Genomic DNA, 21,497 nt, shown 5'->3' with positions numbered 1-21,497 from the left:
AAAATTTGAGGCAAACGTGTGTGTATGGCTTCACCAAGGTCAAAAGTATAATGTGTAGCATATATATTCACACAAATGATGGGCACAAAAAATGTTACAAAAATCCTATTAAGAAAGGAATAATATTCAAGGTTTATCATTGATTTCAACAGACAATATGACAGTGAATATAGTTTACTGGTATTGAACTACACTATAGATATAAGCTCAATTAGAAGGCTTTCAGGACCTGCAATGAGACACAAGTTCTATGTGCAAAGACGAAAAGATGATAACAGAGTAGTGTACAATGAATTAACACAAATTAGGAGACAAAACAAGGTTGTTCTAAGGTTGTTCAGTGAGGGGAAACTATTTGTTTAGATAACAATTAATGGGTAGCTATGCAAACAAAAGTAGCTGGAAATTGAAAAAAAGGAAAACAACTACAAAAGAGAAAACATACTGATCGATCAAATGAAAAGCAAATTATTTATATTCCAACATTCAGCTTGAATTTGATTTAAATTCCCAATCATATATTACCACTTTAACAGGAAAAATCAAGTCTACTTTGAGAACCTGGTAGTATAGGGAAAGTTATAGCCTTTGATTGCACAAGGAAACCATCAAATACACCTCTAATGAGTACTATACTGTGAAGATTAGTCAAACAAAACAATTGTAATGAGCAGATAAACATTGGAATTGTTCGACCAAACAGTTTAAGGTGGAACATACAGTAGGAAGGGGTTTTCAATAATATTGTATATTGCCTTTAGTAAAACATTTAAAAACACATTGATTCAAAATACAAGGTACATTTATAGATTCCCCTTAGGAAAGAAACTTGTGGGTGAATAGCCTGTTTTGCATGATAATAACCTTAAACATATAACCAGACTAAGCATAAACTACTTAAATCAATAAGCAAAACAGCAAGTTAAAATTGAGGTGCTGGCCTTCGAAGTAACCTGATCTCAACTATATCAAAAAGTTAAAAGGAGAATGAAAAAGATTATTGTTTTTGATTTGACTGATTCTAAAATTAAAGGCCATTTATAGTCTTGGCCCTACATATTTATGAGATGTGTTGACATCTTAGGTTGTCAATAATAATTTGAGACCAGTAAATGCTTAATGCTCAATTGCCCCTATGAACATCTGAAGGCAGGACAGACCTGAATCCTTTTCTGATAATTTCCCTGTCTTTGGATTTTCATCCCAAACCTCATTTTAATTCCTCTTTGTAATTAACAGTTATTATAAATATAATGTAATTAAATAGTTAGTAAGTCATGACAGGTAAGGATGTTTTCAAAGAAATACATAATAATAATACAGTAATAATAATAATTAAAATCAAAAATATAATTATAGTAATAATTGTAAAAAAAACTAAGTAAACTCAATTTTATATGCTGTGCAAACAATATAAATTTTCCATGGGAGATGGTTAGGAATGTATCAGCAAAAATACATGGTGACACACAATTAAACCCATTGGCTTCTATGGAAAGGTGGTCAAACGTTTACACTCTCCCTGTTCTTACTTGGCTCAATCAACTGGAATCTCTAGAGCTTCATGTAGGCTAAATTAGTGTTCGACACACTCTGTAAAAATAGCATTGATATAAAGTATAGTTGAACAATATTGATTAAACTTAATGAATCATAGAATAACATTGTTTCAAATTACTAAATATTCTCCTGTGCATTTTATTATTGTTATTTTTCTTTTGTTAACATATATCACTAAGCCTTCACATTATCGATCATTACTATCTAATTAATGTTCCAAGTCTTTAATTATTTAACTCCCTAGGTTTACTATTTTTTACTCCGAACCAGTATTTAATTAAAAACCTAATTAAAAAGATTTAGAATTATAACTCTCAAAGGTACAATGAAACTAACTGCTCTTGAAAAATGCTTGAGTGTGGGTTTATAAAAGAAATGCATATATGAATAAAAGCCGTGCTTCAAAAAGAGACTCCTATTTTAAAAATGACTCAATAATATTCAGAATACAAATACAAATATTTTTTTGTTACTTTATATCATATTTTTTTCACACATTCATTTGAAAAATATATTTGTATTGCATATAGTGAGTTTTCATGGTGAGTATTATCTCAAACTTCTTTACAAGCAACATGAAAGTGGAATTTAGTAATATTTGCCGAGATTACATATCTTAATTCGAGTTTATTAAATGACACTTTCATTCAGTACATTCGCCTAGCTATGTTGGCTTTATCCTGTATGAAATGCATTCTTGGATGCTCCTGTTTGACGTCTTTACGTTCAATGATACATTGCTCTGATTGCATTTTATTACTATGTTTCACGACAGGATGCATACAATGACATTAAATAGCATTTTTCTCTAGCTATTTCACTATTTAATTACTGCTGTAGGTGGACTGAAACACATATGCCTCATTATTTTTAGATTTTTTTTTTTATGTTGGCACTCTTGCAGTGAGAGTAACATGAACTTGGAGGCTAATGGGACCATTCGGGATGGTGCTAAAACACGTTATTATTGTTTCACGATCTTCTGGACTGTCTCCCAAATGTATAATAAATGAGAAGAACAAAATACATAAAGGTTACGTGGCACTTCATAGTGTCACATTCCAAGATTAATGGCTTACTGGATTTTACTTCACCACATCTGATTTGCAGACAAAAAGCTGGCACAGTAGAATGCATATTTAGGATTCCCCAAAAGTCCTTTTATATGATTCAGTGAATATGTGCTGGAATTCTCTATGACACACTAGGCAAACGACAAGATAAAAGTTAAATGTATTTATTAAAGACATTTTAAGAAAAATACACAAGAGAGGCAGTTTATCATTTAGGAGGATTTCCCATTCTACATCAGTAAGCACAACTTCAAACAGTAGTCACTTCAGTAAGGCTTATTTTATGTAAATTAGAAGTAAGAAGTATGCATGTTAAATGTATGTGGTGTTTAATGTAGTTTGGATAATAGGTATGTAATAAAGGTAGACATATGTACAAAGCAACATCTTAAAAGTATGTCTGTTAAATAGTTGTTTTTACAAATAAATACAAATAAAAGAACAGTATTGTGGTGTGAACTAGGAAAACATGTTACTCTCAGTGAATATCTGCCTATTTAGTAGATCTATACCAATTGGATTTGTAATGAGTATTTCTAGTTAAGAGATAATGTTGAGGATGTTAATGTTTATACAATTGGTGTTTGACAGTGGGATTTACGAGGTTAGACATAAAAACGAGAGAAGGTTATGAACACTTTGCCCATCTTCCCCATTATGGTTCTATTAGCTAACTACTAGTGCAGTTATATACTTTTAGAAATGTTGTGACTAAAATTTAAAGCAAAGTGAAAAGTTGTTGGAGATTCACAGGAGGGAATCTCGCAGCACAGCTTCTCGTTGAATTAAATCTAAAATATCAGGACCTGCGAACAGCGAGGAGACTCATGTTTAGGGTGTGATTTCCAAAATGGGCAGACAGCCCAAGAGGCACTGCAAGCCAATCAGTGTTTGTTATTCAAGAGAAAATGGAAGTGGAAGAGCCAGTGCTCCCTGCAAGAGGAGAACACAGAAACCTGACCTCCTGCTGTAAATTGAAAGCATTAATCTCCCTGCTGATACAAAACTACAAGTCTGTGCTTACTATTTTAGCAGATATTTGCAGTTATTTTCAATATGTTCTCCAAAGAATGATTGTATTTTGGCCACACTGACAAAAGATGTAATGCAGAAATCAGTGTTAAATGTTTAAACATCCATGTTAAATATGTGATTGTGTTACACAGCTATATTTACACTTTTACCATTATTTAAATTGCATATCAACGATACATACATATATTTTTTTGTTTTATCCACCCAATGTGCAGTGCACAAACACAATACATTTGGATGTGTACTGGCTTGCAAGGTAGGCAACCATATACACCTGTAAGAATATTCTGTAAATATCACCCGAAAGTCTCCATGTGCTTTAGCTCTTTGTGTAAAAATTTTAACAAATCAAGGGGATGACACAGTCTCGGTATGAAACAAGAATGTTTATTCATAAACAGGCGCAGGGTTTATTCAAAGAGGCACACCAGAGCAGCGCCACTCCACACAGGGCACCAACTGGCTTGAACCGCACGCAAACCCCTAACACATATCCCCACTATGCATGACTAATGCGCAGGTCCAACCCCCCTGCCAGTAGCACATCTATACCTACACGTTCACCCTACTTCAACATAAACACATGGTAGGGACTCAATTTAGCAGGTACCCTCATGCAATCACATGCACAGTGCCCTAGAACTCCTGTTGTATACGGCATATTAGTACACCAGCATGCATGAGAAACTAGTCCCCAACAGGACTGCACTTACTACTAAAAGAAGGTGTAGCCCTCTGACACGCTACACTATTCATAATAGCAATTATACTGTATGTTTACGCTACAGCCGTTTTGACAACAGTGGCGTTCCATGCAGTGATCATCTCTTAAAAGTCATCTTCACTCCCATATAAAGAGAGATAGAGATGCATGGATTATTGAAAATCTGTACTGATATGCCCGAACTTAAAAACACTCGAAACAAACACTGACACATTGCTGAACAAAAACATGATATCCAATTACCTTCAATATCAACATATTTTCTATCTGCCCACAAACAATAGGCAACATTTAGTTTGTGTGTATGTTATTATTATCACCCGCTTTCTTAGCAGACACCCTTATCCAGGGTGACTTACAATTGTTACAACATATCACAATATTTTTATATTTGTACCCATTTATACAGCTGGGCAATTTACTAGAGCAATCTAGGTTAAGTACCTTGCTGAAGAGCCACAGAGGCATGTCAGTAAACCTATAGAACAGCACCTATGCAAACCTATGCCGAACAGGCTTTCTTAACATTATGGCATAACCAAAGGAGGCATTTAGACAACTTCCAAGTCATCCAAAACTGGAGGAGCTGTGAGAGCATTTCTAGGTAGTTTTCTCACAAGTATTTTATTCCACTCGCACTGTATTGTTGTGAGGGATCAACTAGCAAACTACAAAACTGTACATCATGGCAGATACATTAAAAATTAGATAAAGCAGCATCTCACTAAAAATGAAACCACGACTGAGTACAGCTGTGTACTTTTCTATTAGCAGGTGGGTGAAAGTTGTGTTTTATTCCCTCAAGGTTGTTTTGTGGCGCAAATTGTGATAGATTTAATACCACAAAAATTGGGCAGTGCCATATCCATTCGCAAATATGCCGCTAATGCTTCTGTGAGCAACTCACAGCACATTTTTTATTTAATGGGGTTCCTTGTTTAGAAATGCACTTTAATGTAGTCCACAAACTTAACATCTACAAACTATGCATCATGCATATGTCTCCAATACTTATGTAAATCAGGAAGAACCTAAATCAGATCCTTATGATGCTCCAATTTTTATCTACACCTTGGTTGTCTACAAGAAAGTTCTCAAAACAGGAGCATACTTTTCAATATAAGAAAATGTTTAATGTGGAGTTTAACTAAAGCCTTATGGAAATCTAAATCTGTTACTGACTTTACTATAATAAAATAGAAATTAAAAAAATGTTGAAAGTGTATAAAATGTACATGTTAAAGAAATGTGGGTGTGGGTGTGGGTGTGTACCTGAATGGATTAGATTAATTGAGATTATTTATGTTTTTCAAGGCATATCTAGAATAGTCCCTGATCCCATAATTCAGTAAATTCACATTTTGTATTTTCTTGTGGCTGGCTGTACTGATTTTATAGTATAAAGGTTATTTGTTCTGTGTCCCTATTTTCCTGGAATCTTCACAAACGGCATGATTAATCTTGAGGGGATTTTCTGAGAAGAAAAAAAAAGGTTTATATTAAAAACATAATAATCTCCAGGAGGATAATTCAGACCAGGTATAATGAATATAAAACCATTGAATGAATGCATTTAGAGAAAAGCCTATGTGATTTATAATACAAGTATCTTATGAATAAATTCTATTTAAATGTGAAACAAATAATAAAATCTAGTGAGACATTCAGATATTAATATTGCCATGTGAACTATGCAGAACTGAAACTATATTATACATATTACAGCACATTTTCTTTAATTTATTTTCAGGATTTTGATTTATATCATTTACTTACTATGTTTCAGAAATCCGGATCTGTGGGATTTCAGCCTACACCTGGTGTGTAATTTGTATTAATCTGAGAAAGTTACTTTACTGGGACACACACTTAATTGCCTCTTCTTTCTAGTAGGACATCAACTATCCCACTAGCCTTGAACTTCCAAAGAATGGACTGTAAGGTAAATATTGATGGTCAGTCCTCATCAGGTTTATATAGGTTTTTATTCTGTGACCTCTGATCCATGATAATAAAAAGAAATTGACCTTTGGTCCCAACATAAATAATAATAATAATAATAATAATAATAATAATAATAATAATAATAATAATAATAATTGCATCTATAAGAATATCAAGACACAGTGTTATTATTATATTGAGGCCTTGCTGTTTAAAAGGTGAAGTTCACATTTTGTCATGTCTCAACAGGATCCGATGACCATGGAGCCATATGGTCACCTTAACTCAACTCAACTAATTGTATAGCCTCAACAGAATTTTCAGAGGATCCCCCAGAAATAGGTCAAATTCAGTGCTGTGAGCATCAGCTTGTCAAATATACACTGTAAGAAACACTACACAAGTTCATGAAAGTTCTTCACAAAGCCCTATTAATTTAATACTGGACTCATCTGTATGCAATTAGTATAAAATATGCAAATTACAAATTATAAATGTTTAATAACTAGGCTATTAACACTGAATCATTAACTTACAAAACATTGCAGAAGCCAGATGCTTGACGCTTATTGAGAGTTTTTTTATATTCCAGGTTTTAAATATTCTATAAATACAACTTGTGTATCTTAATCTATGATCTACCAACACATCAGAACATATGTTTTATATATTTAGCAGTATCAACTTCATGTTATGATTCGAAGAAAATAATCATTTACAGCACCTAACACACAACTTCCAATGCATGATACCAAAACAAAACCTCTCCATGTCCTATAAAATGAGCATAGAATCATATCACACAAATGTGTCATAGTGTAAAAAACACACAAACAACCAAAAACACCTGTTGACCAATCCACAGTTTTATGGATCAAGGCATAAAATACATAGAGTTAAGTCAATAAATATTTGGACAATGACACAATTGTCATTAATTGTGCAGATGGACAATGACCTGAAGCATACTGCAAAAGCAACCGAAGTGGAATGTTCTGCAATGGCCAAGTCAATCACCTGACCTGAATCCAAATGAGCAGCATTTCACTTGCTGAAGGCAAAATGTCCAAAGAACAAGCAGGAACTAAAGACAGCTGCAGTGCAGGCCTGGCAGAGCATCACCAGAGAAGAAACCCAGCATCTGGTGATGTCTATGGGTTCCAGACTTCAGGCAGTCATTGACTGCAAAGGATTTGCAACCAAGTATTGAAACTCACAATTTAATTCATGATTATGTTAGTTTGTCCAAACACTTTTGAGCCCCTAAAATTGAATGGGTGAATACAAATGGGTGAAATTTCTACACCGTTCACCCAATTTGGATATAACTACCCTCAAATTAAAGATGAAAGTCTACATTTAAAGCACATCTTGATTGCTTCCTTTCAAATCCATTGTGGTGGCGTACAGAGCCAAAATGATGACAATTGTGTCACTGTCCAAATATTTATGGACCAAACTGTATATTTGATATTGTAATCAAAAGTTGAACTCATAGATGAAAATAAAGTAACGAAAGCATTGATTATTTCAAATAAATGAAGTTGTTGGCAGTCATTTATTTACCAGCCATAGACTTTATTTACCAGTTTATACTTAAATGGTGTGAATGCAACCCAGGTTATCTGAAAAAGAGAAGATTACCCAAAGGCTGCAAGGTCGTGTGGGAGTCTCTTGTCTTCCTGCAAAAATAGGCCAATAGGCAGCTTTGTTATACAAAATGCATTCACTGAGGTCCCATGGTAACAACATAGACCCCCCCCCCCCCATCCCCTTTGGGTAGTATTCTCGACTTGAAAGATAATCAGTTAATTGTATCCCATTTTCTCAAGGAAATATTATACTTTTCTTGCAGTCCAAAAGATCATTATCTACTAAGCTGTCCACCCTTGTTGTCCAGCATGCTTCATTGCATCCCTCTAATCTAAATAGAGAAAAGTAGCTACCAGACATTCTGTAAAATTATATTTCAATCTTGTATTAATCTTGTATTTATTTTAAAAGGAACAACAAATTACAACACTGTAATTTGTACTGGTTTCAGAATGAAGACACTGATGACATTTAATATGTTCAGTTAATCATCCTGTGTAATCTTGAAAATCATGTGAGTGAGCAGGAAACACCCTTAAAAAAACTATAGATGAGATTATATGAAATTATATGAAAATGTTTCTATCCAAGAGACTTCAACTGCTGTATGATTAGTATAAAAAGACATCTCCTGAGAGAAAATGGTGAGATCTCAGTTGCAGTTAATTATCTTAACCATTGCATTACTGTATAATAGTTCAAGTATTGATCTGCAAGGAGAGGAAATGGTGACACGGTTTTTAAAAGCTGCTCTGAATCAACACAGTGCCCAAGGTAAATAATAAAAATAACTCAGTACTGTAGTAATGGGGAAATGTTAGGGCTCACCAACCACTTTCCTATGGCAAGCCAAATTATCATTTAGAGATATCTCTAAATGCATTTAAATATATCTTCAAATATTTAAAGATATCTCCAAATCATTTAAAGATATCTATACATGATTTAGAGATATCTTCAAATAATTTAAAGATATCTCTAAATGTACTTTTAAATGAGATATCTTTAAATGATTTGCAGATATCTCTAATATATTTGCAGATATCTTTACATGATTTAGAGATATCTTTAAATATTTGAAGATATCTGGAATTATTTGGAGATATCTTTAAATATTTTAAGATATCTTTAAATATTTTAAGATATCTTTAAATGATTTAGAGATATCTCTAAATGATAATTTGGCTTGCCATACTTTCCATTAACCTTTTCTTTACATTTTTACCTGACTAATAATGGCAGTCATTATTATCCACATTATGTGTTTAAGTATTTTGTTTGCTCTATTTAAATAACATTTCTGACACATGAAACAGAATCATGGAAAAAAGTATTTGATCCCCTGCTGATTGTGTACGTTTGCCCACTGACAAAGAAATGATCAGTCTATAATTTTAATAGTAGGTGTATTTTAACAGTGAGAGACAGAATAAGAACAAAAAAATCCAGAAAAACGCATTTCAAAAAAGTTATTCATTGATTTGCATGTTAATGAGGAAAATAAGTATTTGACCCCTTCGACTTAGTACTTGGTGGCAAAACCCTTGTGGGCAATAACAGAGGTCAGACGTTTCTTGTAGTTGGCCACCAGGTTTGCACTCATCTCAGGAGGGATTTTGTCCCACTCCTCTTTGCAGATCCTCTCCAAGTCATTAAGGTTTCGAGGCTGACGTTTGGCAACTCGAACCTTCAGCTCCCTCCACAGATTTTCTATGGGATTAAGGTCTGGAGACTGGCTAGGCCACTCCAGGACCTTAATGTGCTTCTTCTTGAGCCACTCCTTTGTTGCCTTGGCTGTGTGTTTTGGCTCATTGTCATGCTGGAATACCCATCCACGACCCATTTTCAATGCCCTGGCTGAGGGAAGGAGGTTCTCACCCAAGATTTGACGGTACATGGCCCCGTCCATCGTCCCTTTGATGCGGTGCAGTTGTCCTGTCCCCTTAGCAGAAAAACACCCCCAAAGCATAATGTTTCCACCTCCATGTTTGACGGTGGGGATGGTGTTCTTGGGGTCATTCCTCCTCCTCCAAACACGGCAAGTTGAGTTGATGCCAAAGAGCTTGATTTTGGTCTCATCTGACCACAACACTTTCACCCAGTTCTCCTCTGAATCATTCAGATGTTCATTGGCAAACTTCAGACGGGCCTGTACATGTGCTTTCTTGAGCAGGGGGACCTTGCGGGCGCTGCAGGGTTTCAGTCCTTCACGGCGTAGTGTGTTACCAATTGTTCTCTTGGTGACTATGGTCCCAGCTGCATTGAGATCATTAACAAGATCCTCCCATGTAGTTCTGGGCTGATTCCTCACCGCTCTCATGATCATTGAAACTCCACGAGGTGAGATCTTGCATGGAGCCCCAGACCGAGGGAGACTGACAGTTATTTTGTGTTTCTTCCATTTGCGAATAATCGCACCAACTGTTGTCACCTTTTCACCAAGCTGCTTGGCGATGGTCTTATAGCCCATTCCAGCCTTGTGTAGGTCTACAATCTTGTCCCTGACATCCTTGGACAGCTCTTTGGTCTTGGCCATGGTGGAGAGTTTGGAATCTGATTGATTGATTGCTTCTGTGGATAGGTGTCTTTTATACAGGTAACGAGCTGAGATTAGGAGCACTCCCTTTAAGAGAGTGCTCCTAATCTCAGCTCGTTACCTGTATAAAAGACACCTGGGAGCCAGAAATCTTGCTGATTGATAGGGGATCAAATACTTATTTCCCTCATTAACATGCAAATCAATTTATAACTTTTTTTAAATGCGTTTTTCTGGATTTTTTTGTTGTTATTCTGTCTCTCACTGTTAAAATACACCTACCATTAAAATTATAGACTGATCATTTCTTTGTCAGTGGGCAAACGTACAAAATTAGGGGATCAAATACTTTTTTCCCTCACTGTATGTGAAATATAAATGGTCCAATGGTTGGTTTAGCTAATGGTCTTTCTTTTAAGACCAAACATGGCTTATTCATGTTTTGGTTCTGAGGTAGAATTACTTAAGTGTCATTAAGTTAGTTAAGTCACCTTTAATTGTTTGTTATCAAACTTAGGAAGAAGTGGGGTAACACTTCTGTTACCAGCATGTAGTTTGTATTTGGGTTTGTTGCTCTGGTCTAAGAATTATATAAAGTACCTTGAATGCCTGTGTTTCACAAAATAAATTTTCAATTGGAATTTGGGCATGGCAGCCCATTTGTCAGTAAGGGAGGGCTTCCAGCACGGACGTGTTATCTGTCGTACTTTGGTGAGCACAGGCCTTTCGTAAAACATAGAACTTCAAAGCTGTCTCTTTAAGTCTTTTACCACAATCCTAAATTTCTCAGTTAGGAAGTTATATGCATTTCTGTATATATTTGCCAAAATAAGGTTGTATGATTTACAAAGTGTAAAAGTATTATAAATGCAGTTACATAACTTTATAAATCAAGTATCTTCTAAGAAAGGAACAAAAAAATATAGTCAAGATACTGGATGTTATAATTGTCAGGCATCAAACTTGAGCTTTTGATGTTCAATCACATCTTCAGAAAATATATACAGTATTTACTGATAATAACATTATACTAAGGTTACAATAATAGTTCTTAATGACTACATGGAAAATGGTTTGCTGTCAATCATCTATTAATTAATATTATATTAATTAATTATTACTGGCTATAGAAAGACCTTATAATAGAAGTATTACCATCAAGTTATGAGGTAAGCACGAATCAAATCACGACCGTGTTTTATCTGAATACTTACCGTGTTCACTGCTGTATAATGAATACTATTCTGTGGGGTTCAAATGACTAGCACATATCTTAGTTATTTACTCAATTCCTCCAACATTATAACACTTCAATTTGGCTTAAAATTTCAATGATTGCTTATCTAGCCATCAGCCCTGTACTAACCATGCTGACATACTGCAGGCAATCTCTATCACTCATCAGGCCAACTCTAATCCCAGCATTCACCCTAAAATACCTGTTTCCATAACAACTATACAAATTCTCTCAATGTAAAGTCTGTACACTAAATCATAGTAATTTTGTAATGCCTATCTGATAGAGATCTTTTATCCCATCAGGAGTTTTAATCCTTGCCTTATGCTAGAAAGACCACTGACTCAAAACAATGTGACATGGAAACACACATTTATTTTAATATTATTATTATTTACACACATATATTTTAATATTTGTAAAAACTACCCTTTTAATTTGTTCTACCGCTATGAAAAAACGTTATACCTATAGGATCATTATGATATCCAGCAATACAGAAAATCCCATGGTCCATTTGTATGATGATGATGATGATGAATATTATTATACAGAAAATACCTTTGTATTCATATAATTTTTCTATGAGATGCATATTCCTATCTTAATGCGGCTTACGGGAGTGTTATTTGCCACGCTTTTTGACTTGAAGTATAGAATTAAAGTATCCAGAATAAATTATTACTAAAGGAAAATAATGCACTACACCTTTCTTAACCAATATGGTCCCTTGGCGATGAAAGATAGCATGGATGAAATCAGCATGGGCCTCAATTCAAGTTAATGCCGGGTTCCATATATTTATGACCATGAGGAATAAGGTTTGAGACTTGGGAATTCTTGCTTAAAAGGTTACCCCTTGATCAATACTATTTAAGTCTGCTAGAGGCAGGCACTTTATCTTTAATTAATGCATTTTCAAGGGTAGTGGTTGAATGGACCTAATGTTAAAGACCTTGATGTTGTTTTCATCATTTGTTGTATTGTAGCATCAGGAGAACACATGCATTTGGATGTTTATTGGACTGTAAACTTAGTACAACATGGTGTCATATGTTATTGTTTGTCATTTCAATTGCATTGCATAAATTGTCCTTTTGGTCTAACCTATCAAGGTACCTTTGCTCTCAAAGTAACTCAATCAAAGCTAATTATAACCAGTATTACCAGTGACAGGCCCAGGTAGGGGGGTTGTGCAGTTACAGCTCCCCAAGGCCCCTACCTAACATGCAAAACCACACTGTGCATATATTCTTATGGGATTAAAACTTAGATCTACCTGCAAGTTTCAAAAATACAAATCTTTACTTTATCACAATTTATTGTATTGTCAGAAGATACTTTCTATCACTTATATATTGAGACACCATAGGGTACAGGTTTGTGATTCGCTGGAAGATTGTAGCCTAATAAAATATATTTTGTCTGATAATTGAGCTGCTGTGGCTGCCTGAAAGAAGTATCACTGTTTGTAGTATTAATCAAAACACAATAAGATATTAAGCACACAAGAGCATGCTAATGCTTTTAGTGCTGGGAAAATACAACAAAAAAGTTAAACAATAATATGTTTAATCTTAGGGAGGACAGAAAAATATATTGCCAGTTAGTGTTATTTACTACAGGGGGGGAAAAAGTATTTGATCCCCTGCTGATTTTGTATGTTTGCCCACTGACAAAGAAATGATCAGTCTATAATTTTAATGGTAGGTGTATTTTAACAGTGAGAGACAGAATAAGAACAAAAAAATCCAGAAAAACGCATTTCAAAAAAGTTATTCATTGATTTGCATGTTAATGAGGAAAATAAGTATTTGACCCCTTCAACTTAGTACTTGGTGGCAAAACCCTTGTTGGCAATCACAGAGGTCAGACGTTTCTTGTAGTTGGCCACCAGGTTTGCACACATCTCAGGAGGGATTTTGTCCCACTCCTCTTTGCAGATCCTCTCCAAGTCATTAAGATTTTGAGGCTGACGTTTGGCAACTCGAACCTTCAGCTCCCTCCACAGATTTTCTATGGGATTAAGGTCTGGAGACTGACTAGGCCACTCCAGGACATTAATGTGCTTCTTCTTGAGCCACTCCTTTGTTGCCTTGGCTGTGTGTTTTGGGTCATTGTCACGCTGGAATACCCATCCACGACCCATTTTCAATGCCCTGGCTGAGGGAAGGAGGTTCTCACCCAAGATTTGATGGTACATGGCCCCGTCCATCGTCCCTTTGATGAGGTGTAGTTGTCCTGTCCCCTTAGCAGAAAAACACCCCAAAAGCATAATGTTTTCACCTCCATGTTTGACGGTGGGGATGGTGTTCTTGGGGTCATTCCTCCTCCTCCAAACATGGCGAGTTGAGTTGATGCCAAAGAGCTCGACTGTGGTCTCATCTGACCACAACACTTTCACCCAGTTCTCCTCTGAATCATTCAGATGTTCATTGGCAAACTTCAGACGGGCCTGTACGTGTGCTTTCTTGAGCAGGGGGACCTTGCGGGCGCTGCAGGATTTCAGTCCTTCACGGCGTAGTGTGTTACCAAATGTTTTCTTGGTGACTATGGTCCCAGCTGCCTTGAGATCATTAACAAGATCCTCCCGTGTAGTTCTGGGCTGATTCCTCACCGTTCTCATGATCATTGAAACTCCACGAGGTGAGATCTTGCATGGAGCCCCAGACCGAGGGAGACTGACAGTTATTTTGTGTTTCTTCCATTTGCGAATAATCGCACCAACTGTTGTCACCTTCTCACCAAGCTGCTTGGCGATGGTCTTGTAGCCCATTCCAGCCTTGTGTAGGTCTACAGTCTTGTCCCTGACATCCTTGGGCAGCTCTTTGGTCTTGGCCATGGTGGAGAGTTTGGAATCTGATTGATTGATTGCTTCTGTGGACAGGTGTCTTTTATACAGGTAACGAGCTGAGATTAGGAGCACTCCCTTTAAGAGAGTGCTCCTAATCTCAGCTCATTATCTGTATAAAAGACACCTGGGAGCCAGAAATCTTGCTGATTGATAGGTGATCAAATACTTATTTCCCTCATTAACATGCAAATCAATGTATAACTTTTTTGAAATGCGTTTTTTCTGGATTTTTTTGCTGTTATTCTGTCTCTCACTGTTAAAATACACCTACCATTAAAATTATAGACTGATAATTTCACTGTCAGTGGGCAAACGTACAAAATCAGCAGGGGATCAAATACTTTTTCCCCCACTGTATGTTAGTTTCATTCATGCCTTTAGGGTTGTAATAAAATTATAAGAAACACAAGTAAAAGTTTTTGTTGTTGGGAAGTCAAATACACCTGTAATTTGCAATTGCAGTTAGATGATGAGATAGAAGTTGAAAGTGGTAGAAGTCATCATTCTACTTGCTTGTTAAAAAATACAGACAGTGCTGTGTGCAACAGTATCTGCTTTTCAACTTGTGAAGAAATCAGTATTCAGGACACCATGCGATCCATTGATGGCTGCTTACAAAGAAAGTTCTGTTCTAAGAGTATTCATTGACACCCTGCACAACCCATTCGGACAAGACATACAGACAAAAACATACATGAACAAATAAAAATGGCAGACACTATGATGTGGAATTTTCCATGATTCTGGAGATTTAAATGCCTGAAATCAGTAAAATATTCCAATTGTAAAATTATCGTACAGTAGATGTTTTGCTGTCACTTGCTGTTGCATTTCTAACTGTAGTACTCGACATTCTCATCATTGTTTTCAGTATAATTGCACTGACAGTTTTCTTCTTGTGATGATGTGTTGTAAGCAGTTTCCAGTGGTAGTTACCAGATCCTCTACAATGACCTAAAGGCAACAAGGAACATTGTTTATTATTACATTTGTGTATCAACACTTGGGCTGCTAACACACACTAGACACACAGCCCCATCATTCTACTCTTCCCCAGCCTAAAGACATCATCCCTCTTATTGCAGCCTTGCCTAACATCCCACATTAACCCTTAAATCGCCCCCTGGGACCTTTGGTGCTTTCATAGGTATGAGCGATGACAGGCTGCATTATAATCAGTCATACATACAGTAAAGGCTGTTGTAGTCACAGACTTAATATTAACTTAAGGCAATCAAACAATATGTAATTCATTATAATAAATGTAATATTATTATACAAATAATACCAAGAATACCAAGAATTGGCTTTGATGCACCCTGGTGTATACCTGCAATTTTTTTCGTTCTTGTTTCTCAGTGTGTGTCATTTTCATGGGACTTTTTAACCATTGCTACTTCACTATGAAAACATTTGGTAAAAGGATGTGATACTCATTCACCTCCTGGGCAACTCTATAGCCTCAGAATAATATAAATGCAAATTTAAAAGTACAGAGCAGAGCTGTAATATTGCCACAGCAGTTCCTCATACTCTCCAGTATTATTTAAGATTATAAAAAAAGAGGGAAAGTGATTGCTCCCTGCAAAGAAGCAGCTAAAGTCCTGTGTTATTATTCATTCTATCAGTGATTCTAAAGCAGTAGCATGACTACACAATCTCATTTTCACATAACATGCACGATCAACTTTAGGGACTGCACAGAAACGTCAGTAACTGTTTCCATTTGCATATAACGAATGAGATAACATCTACTGTTGATGTGGATTACTGAAGCTGCACAAAAGGGCTTCTGTGTAAAAGTTACTGTTTGGACAGGAATAATAAGTGACTTCTGAAATTAATGTACAGAAAACGATTACTACAACCACACGCTATGTGGAAAATATGATGTCTTGGGCAGATGTTAAAATGTGAAGCAAAAACTAAATTATGGAACAACTGAGATAGAAATGAATATGAATAGGAAATGTTACCCACTGATCTTAGGATCACAGAATTGCTTAAAAGAAAAACAAGATGATTAAAAAAATATATAATCTAAATACTGTAAAAGGCCTGAGGCCTACTGAGAATGGACATGCAAATTGAGCTTGAAAAAGAAGCTCACGTAATACACATACAGATATATAAATATTTGAGAAATTAGTAATGAGGAATTATGTACTGGAATTTGCATTATTTGTATTTTACGCCAATATACAATATGTATCTCTTTTGTTACAAGTTTGCTTTCACTGCTGTAACCTGTGTATTTATTCTTGGCCAATGATGTGACACTGCAGTGCTTTTATTGTGGCATGCAGTAGTTCTAGCACTGTGGTCCTAAGATAAGACTGCCCCTTCATATCTCACGGTGTGTTAATTACAGCCCCCCACTGATTTAGTGTGTGCAAACAAATTGCTCATTTCATTATTATCAATTTGCATATTTTGTTGATCAGATGCCAATCAAAACCTGGAATGCAGCCAATAAAGCATATCATAGAGTGTGTTTGTTTCACTGCAGTCATTGTTGGACTTCTTTTGGAACAGGAAATGGCATGTGGCATTGAACTGCTTTCTGTTACCATTGCAACTGCAGTGATAAATGCAAATGAATGTTGTTGTCACTTGGTATTTTGTTGTGATAAGGGCAGATCATCTACTATTCTTACACCAAAGGATAAAAGAGTAAGTCAAAATTAATCAGATTGACTGTGGAAACAAATAACAAGGATGAAAAACTCATAACTGTGAGGCTGAATACTCTCTGAAAGTATTTTGCATATGCAAGTAAAGGATTTTAATTTGTATAACAGCTTAAACAACATCTGCCCTGCATTATAGGATTTGTTATCTTTTAGTGCCTTGTACTGTAAATGCCAATGTAAATGTACAGTAGGCAGTAATGTTGTCAGGAAAATATTTGTTCTTTTATATATATATATATATATATATATATATATATATATATATATATATATATATATATATATATATTATGATATTGTTTTTGTAATGATTTACAACCCTGTAGACAGATCTCATTCACCTTTTTCACATACTGTTGCTGTTGAAAGAGAACTAAGACAAATTGTGGATATACAAACACTTTACATTACCATGATTCTTTGATGTTAAGAGTGCAAATCATATGCTGTTTATGTCAAAGCCTCTTCAGTGTGGTAATATCGAGATGTCTTGGTGAAAGCATAATTCAGAACTCTGTGTTCCTCAAGTATGAATGCAATAATGGTCCACCGGTGCTGTATTGGTTTTAGAAAAAAAAAAAAAAAAATCTGTGCAGCCAAACAGCACGTTTCAGGGTTTGTTTATGGGTTGTAGGACCAGTAGCTAAGGCAATGATAATCAATTATTTTGGAAAGGATCCCGGAAATTAAAAAAATATTGATTTGTGTTCAGAGCTGCAAATATTGTTACATCTGTGAGATTAATATTTGTCAAGTATATCTACATTGTCGACAGCAATTTTCTATTTGTAGGCTATATCACAGTCATATGAGTTTCATCTTTTTTTTTTCTTTTTAGATTGTACATCGTAAAGTGGGGTTTACTTGCCCTTGAAATTATTGCTCATTTCATTACATATGTATTGTATGTGTGTATTCGGTTCTCCGATGCATATTGCACTTGTTCATAGTGCTGCCACCTACTGTGATTTTCAGGAAATGGTTGCTGTACTATGGAAGATAGAACGTATCGTACAGATGTTTATTTCCTGTCCATGGCTCAAATTTTGTGAAAAAATGTATGACACTAGGAATTACTGTATTATTTATTTTAATCAAAAATAACCTTACTGTAATCTGAATATGTACCGGTTTGTATGTTTTCTATTCAATACGGACCATTTTACTTGTCCTTTAATGTCTATATAAAATATGTTTTACTCAATCTAAACCCAAAACAAGGTAATCATATTCAAAGCACATCATGTAGTCATTTTGCTTTAATTTTGGACCACTGAAAGACAGCAGTGAATCTAAGTTAAATTCAGCTCAGATCAATAAGAAACAATGACAAAAGAAAAGCTAGTTTTCTGTATCTTAATTATGGATTACATTATAATATCTTGTTAATTCCATAAATGCATGAGCATACAATATTGCATAACATTCCTCCTCACTGTGCATAAGTAATGTACTATTTTGTAAAGCTAAAATGTTATATTAATACACAGCAAGTAAAATGTGAAATTGTGAAATGAATGGAAATAATTTTTAGGTCACTAACTAGTAAATTATTTAAATTGCATGTTAGGTTGCAGGTGACATAATTGGTAATAATCATGTCTGAAATTGAAATCAGCTGCAGAAAACCCTCTCGCAGACGGGACTAAGAATAATAATAAAAATAAAAAAAGCGAAAGAGCAGCCAAGCAGAAAGCTGTCAGAGCGGTGAAATGGTCAAGATAAGCTGCTTGGCAGATGCCAGCAGAAAGCATTCCCAGAGTGGATCCAACTCTCCACTCAGCAGCAGCAAACACGATGGACACAACAGCATTATGGAGGCAACTGTAAGCAGCTAACAATGAGAGATTGGGTTGGGTGTGCAATTAGCTGGGCAACATAGGTGTGGTGGTATTTCATCAGATAAACTGTTTGTTCTAAGAGTCAAAGCCTGCTTTTTAATAATAAGATTAAGTTTTTCAATATATCAGATGGTTGAAATTGTTGTATCGGCTGTACTTACAAATGTACTAACATTTAATTTTTTCTTGAAAACTACAGGTGACATGGTTCTGCCCCACTCCATTGTGAGAATGAAGATCTAATTAATAACTTATTTTTAGTTTTCTGTTGTTACAACTCTCCTTTTACGTTTTTTATTTGTATTGCTCATCACTGAATGTGTTAATAATAAAACAATGTAATTCCTCTTGCTTGTGTTTATACAGAAATACTCTAAACAGGACATCATGGCTATTCTTGTTTATTTTTAAATTAATGCTGAGAGATAATGAAATATAACTATCAGCATTTTATTAAAAGTGGCATTATACAATATACAAGATTCACTTGTATAGTAACATTAATCCAACTACAAAGGGTCTGATAGTAGTTGCCAGCGCCATACAGTATATATTATATATTCAAAGCAACTTAGAGTTTCTTTCTAAAACATTACTCTGCATCAGAATCAGTGCCAGTATTTCTGTTTAATGAGGATAATATAAATGTATAAACTATGCACAGTGTCTGTAGGAATGTGGTGAAGAAATATGACTTCTTTGTGTTCTGAGAAGATACATGCTTGAGGGATTATTATGACAATGTAAAATGTTCATGTGTTGCTGTTCTTTTTTAAAAAAAAAACATGATAATTCCTCTAACAGCAGGATGAAGCAGCTTGAGGCTTGTCTTAATGAATTATTTTCTGTAAAATGAGCTGCCTAACAAGGTCCCTATGTTCAACAAGAACTGGACTTAATATGTAGACACTTGCTTCATTTCAGTACAGCAAATTGTTTGGCTTTTGGGAAATACAAAATTATAATTTACTCAGTTCTGTGCTACCAATACATATACCCTAGATACTATTTGTTTATATATCAACATTATATGTTATAATTATAATATAACAAACTCTGCCACTTAATGATGACAATTTTTTCAGTGTGAAGCTTGAACAATGGCTTGATTTTAACTTTATTGAATGCTACAAATACAATTATTAGTCACATATTCTCATCCAAACACCAGTCAGCTGCAACTGCATTATGTTTAGTTTCCATATACTAATGACATTGGGCAAAGGCATACTTACTATTTTTAGTGCCAAATGCACTCACTCTTTGTTGTTACTTGTTACCTTGGGTCCTCGTTGAATAAGTGAGCTTAAAGGAACACTAAGATAGATTGTGAATATAAAAATGCTTTACATTTCCATGATCTTTAAATGTTAAGAGTCCAAATCAGATATTGTGTCCATGTCAAAGCCTCTCCAATGCGGTAATATTATTATTACAAAATACAGTAATTTGAACTGCCTAAGTCAGATGTCTTTGTAAAAGCATAATTCAAAACTCCATGTTCCTCAAGCTATGATTAATTGAAAACAAGCTATGCAAAAGTTTATGTAGTAACATTCGACACAATGCTTTTCCTATGTATACCATGTGATTGTACAGCACGGGTGCATCATATAGCCATAAACAGAACCTAACCCTTATCTTTTTATGATCAGGTCTGAGTGTCCTCAAAAGCCAGAAACAGAAGTATATAATATATTGTTATTATTGTGAGCCTGTTACTTGTCATGTTGAAATAAATTAAAGTCAACCCTGTTTGAATGACAGCTGTAAGATTTTATATTGAAACAGATTATGGGAATTATCTCTGAAGATGTATATTTAACCTTTCAAACAGGCACTGCTGACCTTCCAACTTCCAGCATCCCTATGCGCCTCTTTCATGAAGATAGACAAAATGTGTGCAGACAAATAATACATTTTGCGGTTTGTTTTATTAGTTTTATGGCCAGTAGCTAAGGCAATGATATTCAATAGTTTTTGAAAGTATTCAAATAATTTGAAAGTTATAGCTGTATGGCAAGCCAAATTGTCATTTAGAGATATCTCAATTTACATTTGAGAAATATGACAGGAAGTCAATTTGATATATCTCAAATTCAATTTGAGATATCTTAATATAACAGTAAGATCTACCCCATTTTATTTGTCTTTTAAAGTAATAATTTGAGCTATGTCAAACCACATTTTCAATCATTTTGCATAAATTAATCAAATCCCCCACCCCTCCAAGAATCTTGGTTAAAACAAGAAACAATCTCTGTGTGACACTCTTTTTGATATTCAAACCTTTTTCATTATCATGGTTTAATGAAAAACTGTTGTGTAAAAAACAAGAAGAACATGTCCTTTTTATTTTCGCATGTATCAATAAGTTATCCTGATTCTTCTTAGTTGTTCTTCAATA

The 21,497-nt window shown here is 34.9% G+C and overlaps 1 protein-coding gene across 1 annotated transcript in view; it reads left to right on the top strand.

Moving 5' to 3' along the window:
• LOC136712928 (transcription initiation factor TFIID subunit 4-like) overlaps positions 1-21,204 on the top strand; it is a 53,780-nt gene extending 32,576 nt beyond the window's left edge. The window contains exon 4 of the mRNA XM_066689758.1: positions 19,290-21,204. Coding sequence (XP_066545855.1) covers positions 19,290-19,333 — 44 coding nt within the window. The 3' untranslated portion in view covers positions 19,334-21,204. The remainder of the gene's footprint in view (positions 1-19,289) is intronic.
• The last annotated feature ends 293 nt before the right edge of the window (positions 21,205-21,497 follow it).

The sequence above is a fragment of the Amia ocellicauda genome, chromosome 2 (genome assembly GCF_036373705.1).
Source record: "Amia ocellicauda isolate fAmiCal2 chromosome 2, fAmiCal2.hap1, whole genome shotgun sequence".
NCBI classification, from domain to species: Eukaryota; Metazoa; Chordata; class Actinopteri; order Amiiformes; family Amiidae; genus Amia; species Amia ocellicauda.
This window is presented reverse-complemented; position numbering and strand designations above follow the sequence as displayed.